The 13,803-nt window shown below is 51.0% G+C and overlaps 1 protein-coding gene across 1 annotated transcript; it reads right to left on the bottom strand.

Annotated features, from left to right (window-relative positions):
• Positions 1–7,011: 7,011 nt before the first annotated feature.
• On the bottom strand, positions 7,012–12,499 carry LOC119310198. Its single transcript, XM_037586015.1, has 3 exons — positions 12,281–12,499; positions 11,825–11,832; positions 7,012–7,177 (listed from the first exon to the last, which is right to left on the bottom strand). The coding sequence occupies exons 1-3, from the start codon at positions 12,497–12,499 to the stop codon at positions 7,012–7,014; spliced, it is 393 nt and encodes a 130-aa protein (XP_037441912.1).
• Positions 12,500–13,803: the final 1,304 nt, after the last annotated feature.

Here is a 13,803-nt window from a genome sequence, read left to right as displayed (position 1 = left end):
GGAGGAGGATGGAGGGGGCGGCCGGAGCAGGAGGAGGGAGGGGCGGTGGCAGGAGGGAGGCCGGAGGGAGGGGAGGAGGGAGGAGGAAGGAGGCGGGACGAAGGGAGTACCACGATGGAGAGGAGCAGCGCGGCGGCGGCGGACGACGGAACCGGCGCGGGCAAGAGTGAGAGTGAGAGGGAGAGTGAGTGAGAGGGTCGGGCCTGTGTAGGATAAGGTAATTCAGTAGTAGCGCGTTTTCCTAGTGCGCGCTAATGCTATGGGGTGTAGCAGTAGCGCTGGCCAGAGATACTCGCTACTGCTAAGTGGGGCTAGCCATCTGCGCCCGGTACAAACATAGCAGCAGTGCGTTGTCATAGCATGTGCTACTGCTAAAGTAGTAGCAGTAGCGTGGTTTATTTAAACGTGCTACTACTAATTAGCAGTAGCGCCCATATTTGTCCAGCGCTACTGCTAAGATGCTGTGTATAAGGTTTTCCCTAGTAGTGGCCCTCTGCCTCTGTAATCCCTCATTCATCTCCCATCCTCTCTGCCATCTTCCCTTCTTGCTCTTCGACCACTTCTCCTTCTTCTAGCACATCCTCAGCCATGCAGTGCACCAGACCAACCTACCACTTTCCACCCATTGTGTCGGGGAGGCTCTACCCTCCTGGCATGTACGTTGAGCGCACACTACGTGTGTGGGCGATATCAAGGTGGAGGACCGCAAAGAACTTCACTGAGTTCTTCCTCGCATTCAGCTACCACCACCTCCCGCGGGGATCTCCAAGGATGTTACGTGTCGAGGAGGTCATCCAAAACGGGGTGGTGGTTGCTCTCCTCGCCCACTTCACCAACACATTCGACGCCTTCTACCTCCTCGGCCGGGTGTTTTGGTGTGGTTGCTAGTTCATCGCTTTCACCACCGACAACATGTTCACGGAGTACACCAACATCTTCCCCATCGAGTCGCGCATGCACACTCTTTTGTACCCCATCGACAATGCCCAGGTGGGGCAGTGAAGGGCGCCTAGAGGAGGAGTGAGGTGGAGAAGGCAGCGTCTAGGGTTCTAAACCCTCTATCTATTTTTGTTTTTTGAGTCTATGTTATGTTAAGTTGTAATTGAACTATGTTGGAGATGTTATGGGCTTGTTGGCCGTTTTAGTAAGTTCTATTATTAAGTTTTCTATCTATTCTATTATGAAGTTCTTCCTAGTTTCAACTATGTGATCGTGATATGGGCTTGTTGGCCCTATCTACATATTTGTTGATTGTTTTCTTAGAGAGCTCGCTTTGTTAGTAACCACCTAGTGCATGCAGCCACAACAAACCCTTCTTTTTTTACACAAGCCACAAATATGTAGCCACCTAGGTAGTGCATGCAGCCAAAAAAATATAAAACATATTTGTTCAATTTATTTGTCGTAGCAAAACCGATGCAGATGCGAGTGGATCGAAAAGGCTGCAACTAATCATAAAAAACGATGCTCTAAATCAAGGAGACAAGCGTGCGAGAAGAGAGGAACCAGCGGCAGCAACCGTCGCTGCACCCGTAGCAGCTGGCGTGCACGAAAGTGGCTCGATCAGTGCATCGTGGCGGCATGCATTGGCGCATGCAGGCTCGGTCGGTGCATCGTGGTGGCGCGCATCGACGCATGCAGGTAGGCTTGCTGGGTGCATGCATAGCAGGCTTCTGTCGTGGCGACGCGCGCAGGCGTTTAATGCAAGGGACGGCCCAATGAAACCACATCCCAACGGTCGAACAACGACACCGCCCAACGCAGCTCCACTCGTCGGAGTTAACGGTCAAAGCACTGACCCAACGACAACATCCGTTGTGACTTGTTCTGAGGGTTTCGGGCAAGGGAGTGGGGAAAACTGAGCAAAACTTAAGAGTGTGGAGATGAATGAGTAGAGCTAAGGAACCATGGGCACAGATGTAAAAAATCCTAATATATATTGGCCCCCCTTCAATCTCGTATCCATCAATTTCTATGCTAGGCTGAAGCTGCTATCACCCTTGCCCTCCAATACATAGTCCTATCAACATACAACTAACCCTATGGTGTGATCCACACACGCGCTCATATGATGGGCACCAAAGGACAGCAACATAACCACAAGAAAATTAAACTAATCATAGCAATTCACCAATCACCAATAGGACAACAAAAATCTACTCAAGCATCATAGGATGGCAACACATCATTGAATAATAATATGAAGCATAAAGCATCATGTTCAAGTAGAGCGTACAGCGGGTTGAGGAAGATGTTGGGGAAGATGACGGAGGTGTTGGTGTAGATCGCCGTCAGACGATGATTGCCCCGGTGGCGTTCCAGCGCCACTGGGAGAGAGGGGGAGAGAGCACCCCTCCATCTTCTTCTTCCTTGACCTCCCCCCTAGATGGGAGGAGGGTTTCCCCTCTGGTCCTTGGCCTCCATGGCGGTGGAGGGGCGGGAGCCCCTCCGAGATTGGATCGCTCTCTCTGTTTCCTTCTGTTTCTGCGCTTTGTGTTTCTAGCCTTTCACCGTTTCTTAAATTCTCGGAGATCCGTAACTCCGATTGGGCTAAAATTTTAACACGATTTTTAGCCGGAAATTAGCTATCTTGCGGTGAAAGAAGGGCACCAACCACCTCATGAGGTAGCCACAAGGGTCCAGGGCACTCCCTACCCCCTGGGGCACGCCCCTATGCCTTGTGGGCCCCTCGGGTATCGTCTCGCGTTGATTCTTTTTCTCAAAAATCACATATATTCCAGAAAAATCTCCATAAGATTTTATCGCGTTTGGACTTTGTTTGATATGGATTTTCTGCGAAACAAAAAACATGCAACAAACAGGAACTAGCACTGGGCACTCGATCGATATGTTAGTCCCAAAAATAGTATAAAAAGTTGCCAAAAGTATATGAACTTTGTATAATATTAGCATGAAACAATAAAAATTTATAGATACGACGGAGACGTATCAAAAGGTCACATAGAAAATGCAAACCAAAGATCTCGAAGTCATACGGTTACAAGGCAGTGGAGCACCAATTCGCTGAGTAATACATAAAAAAAATCCACAAGTCACTAAATAACTAACAAGATGAAGTCGATTTTAAACACCATGTCACACGATACTAAACATACAACATGGCACACACTATCAGGTTCATCGTCGATTCCATACACCCCGACCATGTGCACAAAGTTGTATCTATCAGAGTTGAGCTTCGAGATCCTACACAGAAGAATCTAATTAATGTCATGCACTCTATTAATGAGTAAAACACATCCAAAATTAAATTTGGACATATTTGCTACCTCTAACAATTGGATGCATTTACGTCGATTGTGACGTGGCCCCTTGCAAAAGCCACATTTACCATCTGATCTGGTATTCGTCATCTTTGCGTGTAGCCTTTTCTTTGGTGCACCTCGGCCTGGCACATGCACGGGATCCAGAACCTTATCCAAACCTTCATCATCAAGGTTTGCCGATTGCAGCATCAGCGGGCCAAACCTAATGTTGGTACTGTGAGCGTTAGTTGATTCCTTGCTGTCATCTTGTTCAATAGTTGATTCATTGATATCATCTTGTGCATCCAAAACCATCTTTAGACGCTGATACGGCTCATCGGAGTGGCATATTCCTCGAAACATGTTGCGTACCTAAAATTCCGCAACTACGGTACCTCTGCAGGCTTGTCGAATAGTCATACATCTCTCGCTCTTTCTTGAAAGTGCTTATGTAAATTTTGCACACATTGTCCACCTAGTGGGAACACAACACCTGGGTAGTCTTTCATCTTGTAAAATTACCAATGTGTAAAAATGTGAGAGCATGGTATGCCTGCGCATTCCACCTTATGGCAAGAACAACTGATCATGTGCAAAAGACCTTCCTGCTCCTCGTTGTGCACTTTGAACTTTTTATCCATTCTTTCCTTCTTAGACAGAACATAGGTGGTAACATCTGATGCGCCTAGTACCTCTGTGATCATATATTGGTTGACAATATTTATGCTCTATAAAACCAACTTAAATACAGTAGGAGTGAAAACTTTTGTGGCATGTTTCTCAATAACTGAAGCATTTTCCTCTCTAAATGAAATCGACTTCAAGGCCTCGATGTCTTGGAGAGACTCGTTCAAGTGTCACGACGCAAGGCATCACTCATAGTGCTTTAGCATTTGAAACAACATCATTTTACCCTCATGATGCATATGTAGCACAGAGTTCAAGCTCTCACTCTGCTGATTACTACTCAAACCTAGGAAACAACACCATTCAAGATATGGAGAACACCACAACTTTCTCATCTGATACAGCTTGGACTCCTCACTGGTTACTTTATTCTGTTGTAAGAATTTTATCCATTTTCTCCCATACTCTTCAATGGAAGATTAATCATATATGAAATATTTGAGTTCCTCCTTTACCGCGTCATCATGCAGATGACATACAATGTTCTACTGAATGTTCCATATACACAACATGGGGTTTGAGTCAGGCCAGACCACCCTGGTTGCTCTCTGCATTGCAGGGTCACCGTCTGTGATCACAGATATCGGATTCTTCTGTCCCATGGCATCAGAAAAGCTCCACAACATCCACTTGTATTCATGGCTTGTTTCATGATAAATGATACCACATCCAAAAATAATAGTGTTGCGGTGGTGATTCAACCTAACAAACGACACAAATGGCGTATTGTACTTATTGGTTCTGTATGTGCTATCCAAAACAATAACGTCTCTGAAAGCCTCGTAGTCAAGTTGGGATTGACTATCAGACCAGAACAGTCCCTTTAGACAGCCAAGTTCATCAAGCAAGTACTTGAAGAAAAAAATCTGGATCCTACTCTCGCTGCGCCATCATGTGACTGATCATCATTTGAGCATCACCGGTTGCGATTGATTCCTTCTTACTAGCATGGCAGAAATTGTAAATGTCCCTCCTCATGCATCCAACCTGATCATATCCACCATATTGCATGCACAAAACATCTAAAATATGGTGTTTGCGGATCACACATTTTTTCATGTCTGCAATGTCTGCTTTCCGCTCATCGCTAATTCTTCTGCGTGAACACAAAAGACACGAAAGGTCCCGTGGGGCTAGAGGATGGTTGTGTTCATCGATTAAATCCTTCACAAACCATCGACCTATTTACTCCTATCTTGCAATGACCAATTTAGCTTTACACCTAACACGAGTTATATTACGTGGCCTCCTCTTTCTATCTTCCATCTTCCTTTGCATGCGCTTCTCTTCACCCCTTCACGACTGCAAGCAATTTTCCTCAAAATTATATGATTGTTGCATCCATCCCACTCAATATAGCTTCTCCGCACACTTAAACCTTTCTAAAGAGCATATTTGTTATAGAATCTATAATCTTCATCCTCACTATGAAATATCCTGTTAGCAATATGATAGTGCTCGAACATACACCCATCACTTATATCCGCCATATCTTCCTGCATATAACATACAAAATGCACAGTTGTTGTTTATCCATGTTGTAGATGAAAAATAACTCACACGCAAAAACAAGTGCATGAAAAGGCAGTATGAAATCTTGTGTGGAATATTGAACTTTGGTCATTGTACATGTGAGGCCAACCGAGCATCAACGTTGAAAAACTACTAAACTAAGCATCGATGACGAAAAAACCTAAATTATTTTGCATGCACTACGGAAACCTAAATTAATGATGACAAAACTAAGTAGGAAGAGGAGGCTACGAATCTGAGTCAAGTCAATTCATACCTTAGGATGGCAGACGGGAAGAGACGGGATTGGTCGGCATCAAGTTCCTCCAGATTAATAGTGTCGCCACCGATTCCGCCGGTGCGGATGTGGTGCCTTATTCTTCTTCTTGTTGCCGGTCACGTCGAGGACAGTGAAGGAGAGGAGGACGAGGATGAGGACGGTGAATTGATTCCTCTCGCCATGCACGACGGGGACAGTGAAGGGGGCGAGGAGACAAGGTCTTGACCTCGACCTGGATCGATTAGACATGGTTCTGGTCGTGCAGGTGATCGGTAGAAAAAAATATTTCATCCTGGATCGTTATGCCCTTCTTAGATTAACAAATTAAATCTAATTATTTTTAATCCTCTGAAATCGAACGGCTAACAAAAATTAGAGGGGCCGGTACTCGGCAGCACTCTGAGTACTGCCCCAATCACTGTAAAAGAGCTCATGTATACATGTGTGCACTGTGCAGTTTTTCTGGGACACAGAGGGAAAGCTAAGTGGAGTACTTATTAGATTGGCACCCGTGAGAAAAGTACTCCCTCCGTCCCATGATGTAAGACGTTTTTTTTGACACTACAGTATTATCATAATCGTCTTACATTATTGAACGGATGGAGTAGTTAGCTTGGTGTCAAGCATGCCAGAGCTTTTGTACTCAGGACGTACGTCTATCAGACAAACTTGCAGTGGATACAAATTTTCGGGTGGCTCGCATTTGATTCTCCACGGGAGAAGTTTTCTTCCATCCATTATCTAAACAAAATTCTCCATGGGTGAGCATGCACTAACAGTATCAACCTCTCATGTTTCTGCACGTGTGTTGAGGGCGAGGATAGCGAAAGCAACATACGAGGAAGCCGACGGGCCCGGCCATGGCCTCGTCTCGTCGATCGGGTCGAAAACTGAAGCCGGTGCGCAAAGAAACAAATAAAAAAACTCAGAAAAACAAGTGCAAGATCATTCTGACGGAAGAGGAAAGAACTTTCAAGCAGATCGATCGAATGTGCACTGCACCAGTCGGTATATTATTACACCTCGAAAGGATTTGGGCCAAGAACAGCTGCTCGGTCGTTGGGTAGATCAAGATCCTCATGTGAAGATTAATTGATCTTTAACCTCGTATATAGTACTCCATCAAACACTTGTGTGTATTTTCCGGAATAGATTCAAAACAAAATATGTACTACATATCACATGCATATAGGCATAGCTAGCTAGCTTGTGCCGTGGAAGACGTATGTCCGAAGCATCACCTCGTCGCAAGAAGCAGACATCAACTCAGGCGGACGGCACCGAGGTGCGGTGGTGCCCGGACTCTGACGCCACCGTGGCCGGGGCTGTCTGCCGCGACGAGGACGATGAGGTTGCCAGCTGCTTCTCGCATGCGGTGCACCTAAGCATCTGGCACATGCCCTCGGCCACGCGCTCCGTGGGGCCGCCGCGCCTGAAGATGCGGCATGTTGGGTAAACTTCAAGTTCAGGTTTAGGGTTTTAGGTGTCGATTTTTTCAGTTTCGTCAGTAGTTTCTTTTTCGTCATATAACCCGAGCTGCAACTCGGTTTAGTTAGAGGTTTTAGCGGCGCCCTGACCCGATCGTGGGATGGCACGAGTGCACGGTCAAGGCGCCATGGCGGCCGAAGCACGAGGGACGCTGGGATGGCGGTGTCCACTACTTGCACGAGCTCCGCGTTTCCGTTGTGGTTTTCAGTTGCAAACTCTAAATAAAGAGAAGAAGCAGAAAAGCTGCAAGTAGTTCGCACCGCAAAAGGTCTCTCCCTCTCTCGCACCCACTTTCGTATTCATCTCCGGTGATCGCCGAAGCCAGTGGCGCCGAGGTCTGCCTGACAATTGGCATCAGAGCTGGTTCGCTTGGTCACGTGTGAAGATGGCAGGACCTGACAGCCCCGGGAAGAGTGTGGTGGATTCAGGGAACAATGGCGGTGGCGCCATGGTCGTACACCAGCGCGTCGTTCGCGACACCTGCGGGGCCTTGCCCATGCTGACGCGCACGAACTACACCGACTGGGCCCTCCTGATGCAAGTCATGCTGGAGGCGCGCCAGCTCTGGTTCGCCGTCAAAGACGGGAACACAGAGCGAGAAACAGATCGCACGGCAATGGAGTGCCTGCTGCGATCGGTGCCGCCGGAGATGGTGTCCACGCTTGCCGTCAAGGCCACGGCGAACGACGCCTGGGGCACGATCAAAACGATGCGGCTGGGTGTGGCGGGCGTCCGTGAGGCCAAGGCGACGTCTCTGCGTCGCTAGTACAAGGCGATCAAATTCAACGACGGCGAGAGCATTGACGATTTCGGTATGCGCCTATCCTCTCTAGTGACTCAGCTTGAGCTGCTTGGTGACAAGATCGGCGAGCCCGCCGTCGTCCGCAAGTTTTTCTCGATCGTCCCCAAGGCTACTCGCAGATGGCGTGTGCGATCGAGACACTGGTCGACCTCAACACTCTGGCGCTCGAGGAGCTCATCGGGCGTCTGAAGGCCGCCGGGGAAAGGTACGAGCTGGATGCCGCTCCCACCGGCGGTGATGGCAGTGGAAAACTGCTTCTCACGGAGGAGGAGTGCTTCGCGCGCTTGAAACTGCGGGAAGGAGATGGATCGTCCGGCAGCAACGGCCATGGCCGCGGGCGCGGCAGAGGGTGCGGCCGCGAACGCGGCGGCCGTCGCCAGAACGCCGGCCGCGGCACCAGCAGCGGGGAAAAGTCTAAGGATATCTGCCGCTACTGCAAACAGGCGGGGCACTGGGCACGCGAGCGCAAGGCCTGGCCCAAGGAGCAGGCAAAGCTCGTCCAGGTCGGCGGCGAGGATGAGGAGCAGAGCCTGCTGATGGCGCAAACCTGCGGGCTGTTCGACCTCAACTCCGACGGCGTGGACGCCATGCCAGTACACCTCATCGAGGACGCTGTTCAGGTTCACCTCGGGCATGAGGGGAGCGGCGGCGCTAGGAACGGCGTGTGGTATTTGGACACGGGCGCGTCCAACCACATGACCGGCGATCGCGCAGTCTTCGCCGATCTCAACACGGCCGTCAGCGGCACCGTCAAATTTGGCGTCGGCTCCGTCGTCAACATCTGCGGTTGGGGAACCATTTTGCTGGCATGCAAGACCGGCGAGCACCGCTCGATCACCGGGGTGTACTACATCCCGCCACCGCGCTCCCACAGAATCAGCCTGGGCCAGCTCGATGAGAGAGGCTGCCAGGTGTTGATCCAGGACGGCGTGTTGCGTGTGCGCGATCGGGAGCGTCGTCTTCTCGCCAAGGTAAAGGGAGCACCGAATCGTCTGTATTATGTTGCCTTACGGATCGTGCAGCCAGTGTGTCTTGCAATGCACAGCGATGGCGACACGGCGTGGACCTGGCACGCGCGCTACGGGCATCTCAACTTCGACGCCCTGCGTAAGCTGGCGCGCCAGGAAATGGTGCACGGCATGCCCGTACTCGAGCAGGTGGACTAGTTGTGCGACGCATGCCTGGCCTGCAAGCAGTGGCGCTCGTCCTTCGCACAACATGCCAAGCACCGAGCACAGGAGTGGCTGGAGCTTGTGCACGGCGACCTCTGCGGCCCAATCTCGCCGGCAACACCGAGCGGGAAGAAATACTTCCTCCTGCTGGTGGACAACGCCACAAGGTTCATGTGGCTTGTGCTGCTCGCATCAAAGGACGAGGCCGCAGTATCGATAAAGCGCGTGCATGCCCATGCGGAGTCAGAGTCAGGGCGGAAGCTGAAGATGCTGCGGACGGACTGCGGCGGAGAGTTCACGTCCGGCTCATTCACGGCATACTACGCCGAGTAGGTGTTAGCCGCCACCTCATCGCCTCGTACTCGCCACAGCAGAACGGTGTGGTGGAGCACCGAAATGGCATAGTGGTGGGCATGGACCGGAGTCTACTGAAGGCCAAGCACGTCCCCAGCGAGTTCTGGGGCGAAGCGGTCACGACAGCGGTGTTTCTGCTAAACTGCGCGCCCACCAATAGCCTGGACGGCATGACACCATTCGTGGCGTGGCATGGACGCAAGCCGAATGTGCATTTCCTGCGCACCTTTGGCTGTTTCGTGCATGTGAAGGGCACGCGCCCTGGACTGAAGAAGCTCGACGATCGCAGTCGGCCGATGATCTTCGCCGGCTATGAGCACGGTACAAAGGGCTACAGGGCCTATGATCCAGCTACTGGGCGCGTGCACATCACATGCGATGCCGTGTTCGACGAAGGGGCACACTAGGACTAGGCAAAGGAAGATGGCGCTGTAAACACGTTCAGTGGCGCCGACACGTTCATGGTCGAACACTTTGTGAGGAGAGCTCCAGGGGCGACAGATGTGGGGGGTGCGGCCACCTCGCCTCCGCCCACGCCACTTGTGTCTCCAGCGTCGTTGTCTGGAGCACCGTCAACTCCAGTGCCATCCACTCCAGCGTCTGCCAACTCAGGAGGGGTGGAACTCGTGTCTCCACCGACGCCATTCAAGAACAATGTTCTCGATGCGGTAGACGACGCAAAGCGCGAGCACCGATTCCGCACCTTACAGAACGTGCTGGATTTCGGCCCGGCATATAATCCAGGCGAGGAGCTCCATCTTCTGGTAGTTGAGGAGCCCGGCTCATTTACTGAGGCAGAACAAGAAGCGAGCTGGCAGGGAGCCATGATCGAAGAACCGAGCTCGATCGAGGACAATCAAACATGGCAACTCACGTCGCTCCCTCCAGGGCACCGTGCCATAGGCCTGAAGTGGGTCTACAAGGTAAATAAGGAAGCACGCTCGGATGTGCTCAAGCACAAGGCTCGGCTCATGGCGAAGAGCTATGTACAGCAGCACGGCATCGACTACGACGAGGTGTTCACCCCAGTGGCGCGTCTCGTGTCAGTACGGGTGCTGCTAGCGCTCGCGGCGAACACGGGCTGGGCCGTTCATCACATGGACGTCAAATCGGCATTCCTGCATGGCGAACTTCAGGAGGAAGTCTACGTGCAGCAACCGCCAGGGTTTGTCGTTGCGAGCAAGAAGCACCTCGTCCTACACCTGAACAAGGTTGTATACATTCTGAAGCAAACTCCCAGGGCGTGGAACACCAAGCTGGACACCTGCTTGAGCAAGTTGGGGTTCATGCGCTGCCCGTCAGAGCACACGGTGTACGCACGGGGCACGACGACCACACGCCTCATCGTGGGCGTGTACGTGGACGACCTGGTGATCATTGTATCAAACGCAGCGGAGATCACCAAGTTCAAAGGAGAGATGCAGAAGCTGTTCAAGATGTCTGATCTAGGCCTGCTGAGTTTCTATCTTGGAATTGAAGTGAAGCGGAGGGAGGATGGCATTGTCATTACACAGAGCGCGTACGCACGGAAACTCCTGGAGAAGAGTGGCATGGCTGGCTGCAAACCCTATCACACCCCCATGGAGCCCCATTTCAAGCTATCAAAAGAGAGCACAGTGCCACCAGTGGACGCAACCGGAGTACCGCAGCGTCGTTGGCAACCTGCGCTACCTGGTGCACACACGCCCTGACCTGACCTTCTAGGCCGGGTATGTTTCACGTTTCATGGAGGCGCCAACTGAAGAGCACCGCACCGCCGTCAAGCATATTTTGAGGTACATCGCCGGCACTCTGCATCTGGGCAGCAAGTACGGTAGAGGAGATGGTGAGCCTGAACTCATCGGTTACAGCGACAGTGACCTAGGCGGCGACGTGGACACGCGCAAGAGCACCTCCGGCACCCTGTTCTTGCTCGAAGGAGGGGTGATAACCTGGTAGTCATAGAAGCAGAAGATTGTGGCACTCTCCAACTGTGAATCAGAGTACGTCGCAGCAACAACAATGGCTTGCCAAAGAATCTGGCTCGCGCGCTTGCTCGGTGAGTTCAGAGAAGTTGAAGAAAAGGCAGTAAGACTCAAGGTCGACAACAAATCCGCAATTTCTCTTGCAAAGAATCCTGTGATGCACAACAGATAGAAGAACATCGAGCTCAGGTACCATTTCATCAAAGATTGCATGGAGGCGAAGAAGATTGAACTCGAGTATGTTGCAACAGAGGTTCAGCTTGCAGACATGCTCACCAAGCCCCTCGGCCGTGTTCGACTGCAGCAGCTACGCTCAAGCATCGGCATGATCGAGGAGACGCCCTGAACGATCAGTTTAGGGGGTGATTGTTGGGTAAATTTCACGTTCATGTTTAGGGTTTTAGGTGTCGATATTTTCAGTTTCGTCAGTAGTTTCTTTTTTGTGAGATAACCTGAGCTGCGACTCGGTTTAGTTAGAGGTTTTAGGTGTGCCCTGACCCGATCATGGGATGGCACGAGTGCACGGTCAAGGCGCCATGGCGGGCGAAGCGCGAGGGACGCTAGGATGGCGGTGTCCACTACTCGCACGAGCTCCGCGTTTCCGTTGTGGTTTTCAGTTGCAAACTCTGGATAAAGAGAAGAAGCAAAAAATTTGCAAGTAGTTGGTAGCGCAAAAGGTCTCTCTCTCTCTCGCACCCTCTTTTGTTTTCATCTCCGGTGATCGCCGGAGCCAGTGGCGTCGAGGTCTGCTTGACACGGCAGAACGCCATGTCCGCCCGCACGGCCTCCTCCACGCCCATGGACTCGGTGCGCTTGCTGCGGCCTGCATCGTACTTGACGGACTCGGAGCACAACCCGCACAGCCACCGGCCCCCAAAGTAGGCCCTCACGCTGCCGATATACTCGCCGGTGCACTCCTCCTCTGGGCCGCAACACTCGCAGCTCACCACCACCGCCGGCTCCACCGCCTCCATCTCTAACTTTGAAAGTTGGATTATTACCTAGAAAACCACGGTGGGCTCTGCTTTGTCCTTTGAGTGGTGTGTGCAGACAATTTTTTTTTGAAAGACAGCAGGAGAGCTGCTGTGATTTCATTAAGCAGAAGTAAGGCCGATGGCCAAGTACAACGATAGGTCAGTGACCCGAGGTTCCAGAATCAAAAAACCTGGAGACAGCAGTTACCGGCTTTGCCAGGCAACTAAATAGGATTACCATCTAATATTTCAGCCTGGGTCAAACGGGATTGGGCAACCTGCTAGTTTCCATATTGCAGCTTCATCTCAGATTCGGTTTATGATCGTCGGCACTAGTTGTTCCTTTTTGTTGAAGATTCTTCTGTTGCGTTCTAGCCAAATTTCCCAACAGGTTAAAGTTGCTAGCGCCTTCACACCTTTTGCTCGAGTTGCATCGGTGCATTGGTTATTAAGTCCCTGTAGCCACTCGACGAAAGTAGCTTCCATGCTCCATGTCGAGGGCAACAATGATCGTTGTCCTGCCATCGTGGCAATGGCTTCCCACACCTTTCGAGACCAAGAACATTCAGAAAGAAGGTGCACGGCTGTTTCTAGACAACGCATGCATAATGGACAAAAATAATTATTCTCCCATCCTCTCCTTAGAAGCACATCCGCAGTGAGGATTTTGTGTTGCATGGCCATCCAGAGGAAAAGCTTGCATTTGGCAGGAGCCCAACTTCGCCATACTGTGCTGTAGATATCGGATTTGACCATCCCCTCGAACTGGAAGTGGTAGGCTGAGCTGGATGTGTATAAGCCATCATTGGTCAGCTTCCAGGTGATGGAGTCACTAACAGAGGGGTTTAGCACGATTTGCTCCAATAATGCAGATAGCTGAATGAGTTCTTCAGTCATCTCATCTTGCCATTGTCGCTCGAGATCATGCAGCCAATTATCCCATAAATGAGCATCGCAGACAGTTCTTCCTTTCCGTGAAGAGGCAGCAAACAACGCTGGCGCAACATCCCGTGGCGCCATGCCGTCCAGCCACGCGTCTTTCTAGAACAACGCGGTCTTGCCATCACCGATGGTAACTCGTGTGGCGCTTGCAAAGACAGCGAAGTCCTCATCATCGCAAGGGCCATATGCGCCAATGATTGGAATTTTTGATGTGGTCCATCTGATCCAAATCCATCTCAACCTAAGAGCCCGTGCAAATTTTTTCATGTCCTGCAGGCCAAGCCCACCTAGCTGCTTTGGTCGGCATACCACATCCCATCTGACTCTGCAGTTCCCTCCATTGCACTTATCCTCCGCGTTCC

Source organism: Triticum dicoccoides, chromosome 5B (assembly GCF_002162155.2).
Source record: "Triticum dicoccoides isolate Atlit2015 ecotype Zavitan chromosome 5B, WEW_v2.0, whole genome shotgun sequence".
NCBI lineage: Eukaryota > Viridiplantae > Streptophyta > Magnoliopsida > Poales > Poaceae > Triticum > Triticum dicoccoides.
This window is presented reverse-complemented; position numbering and strand designations above follow the sequence as displayed.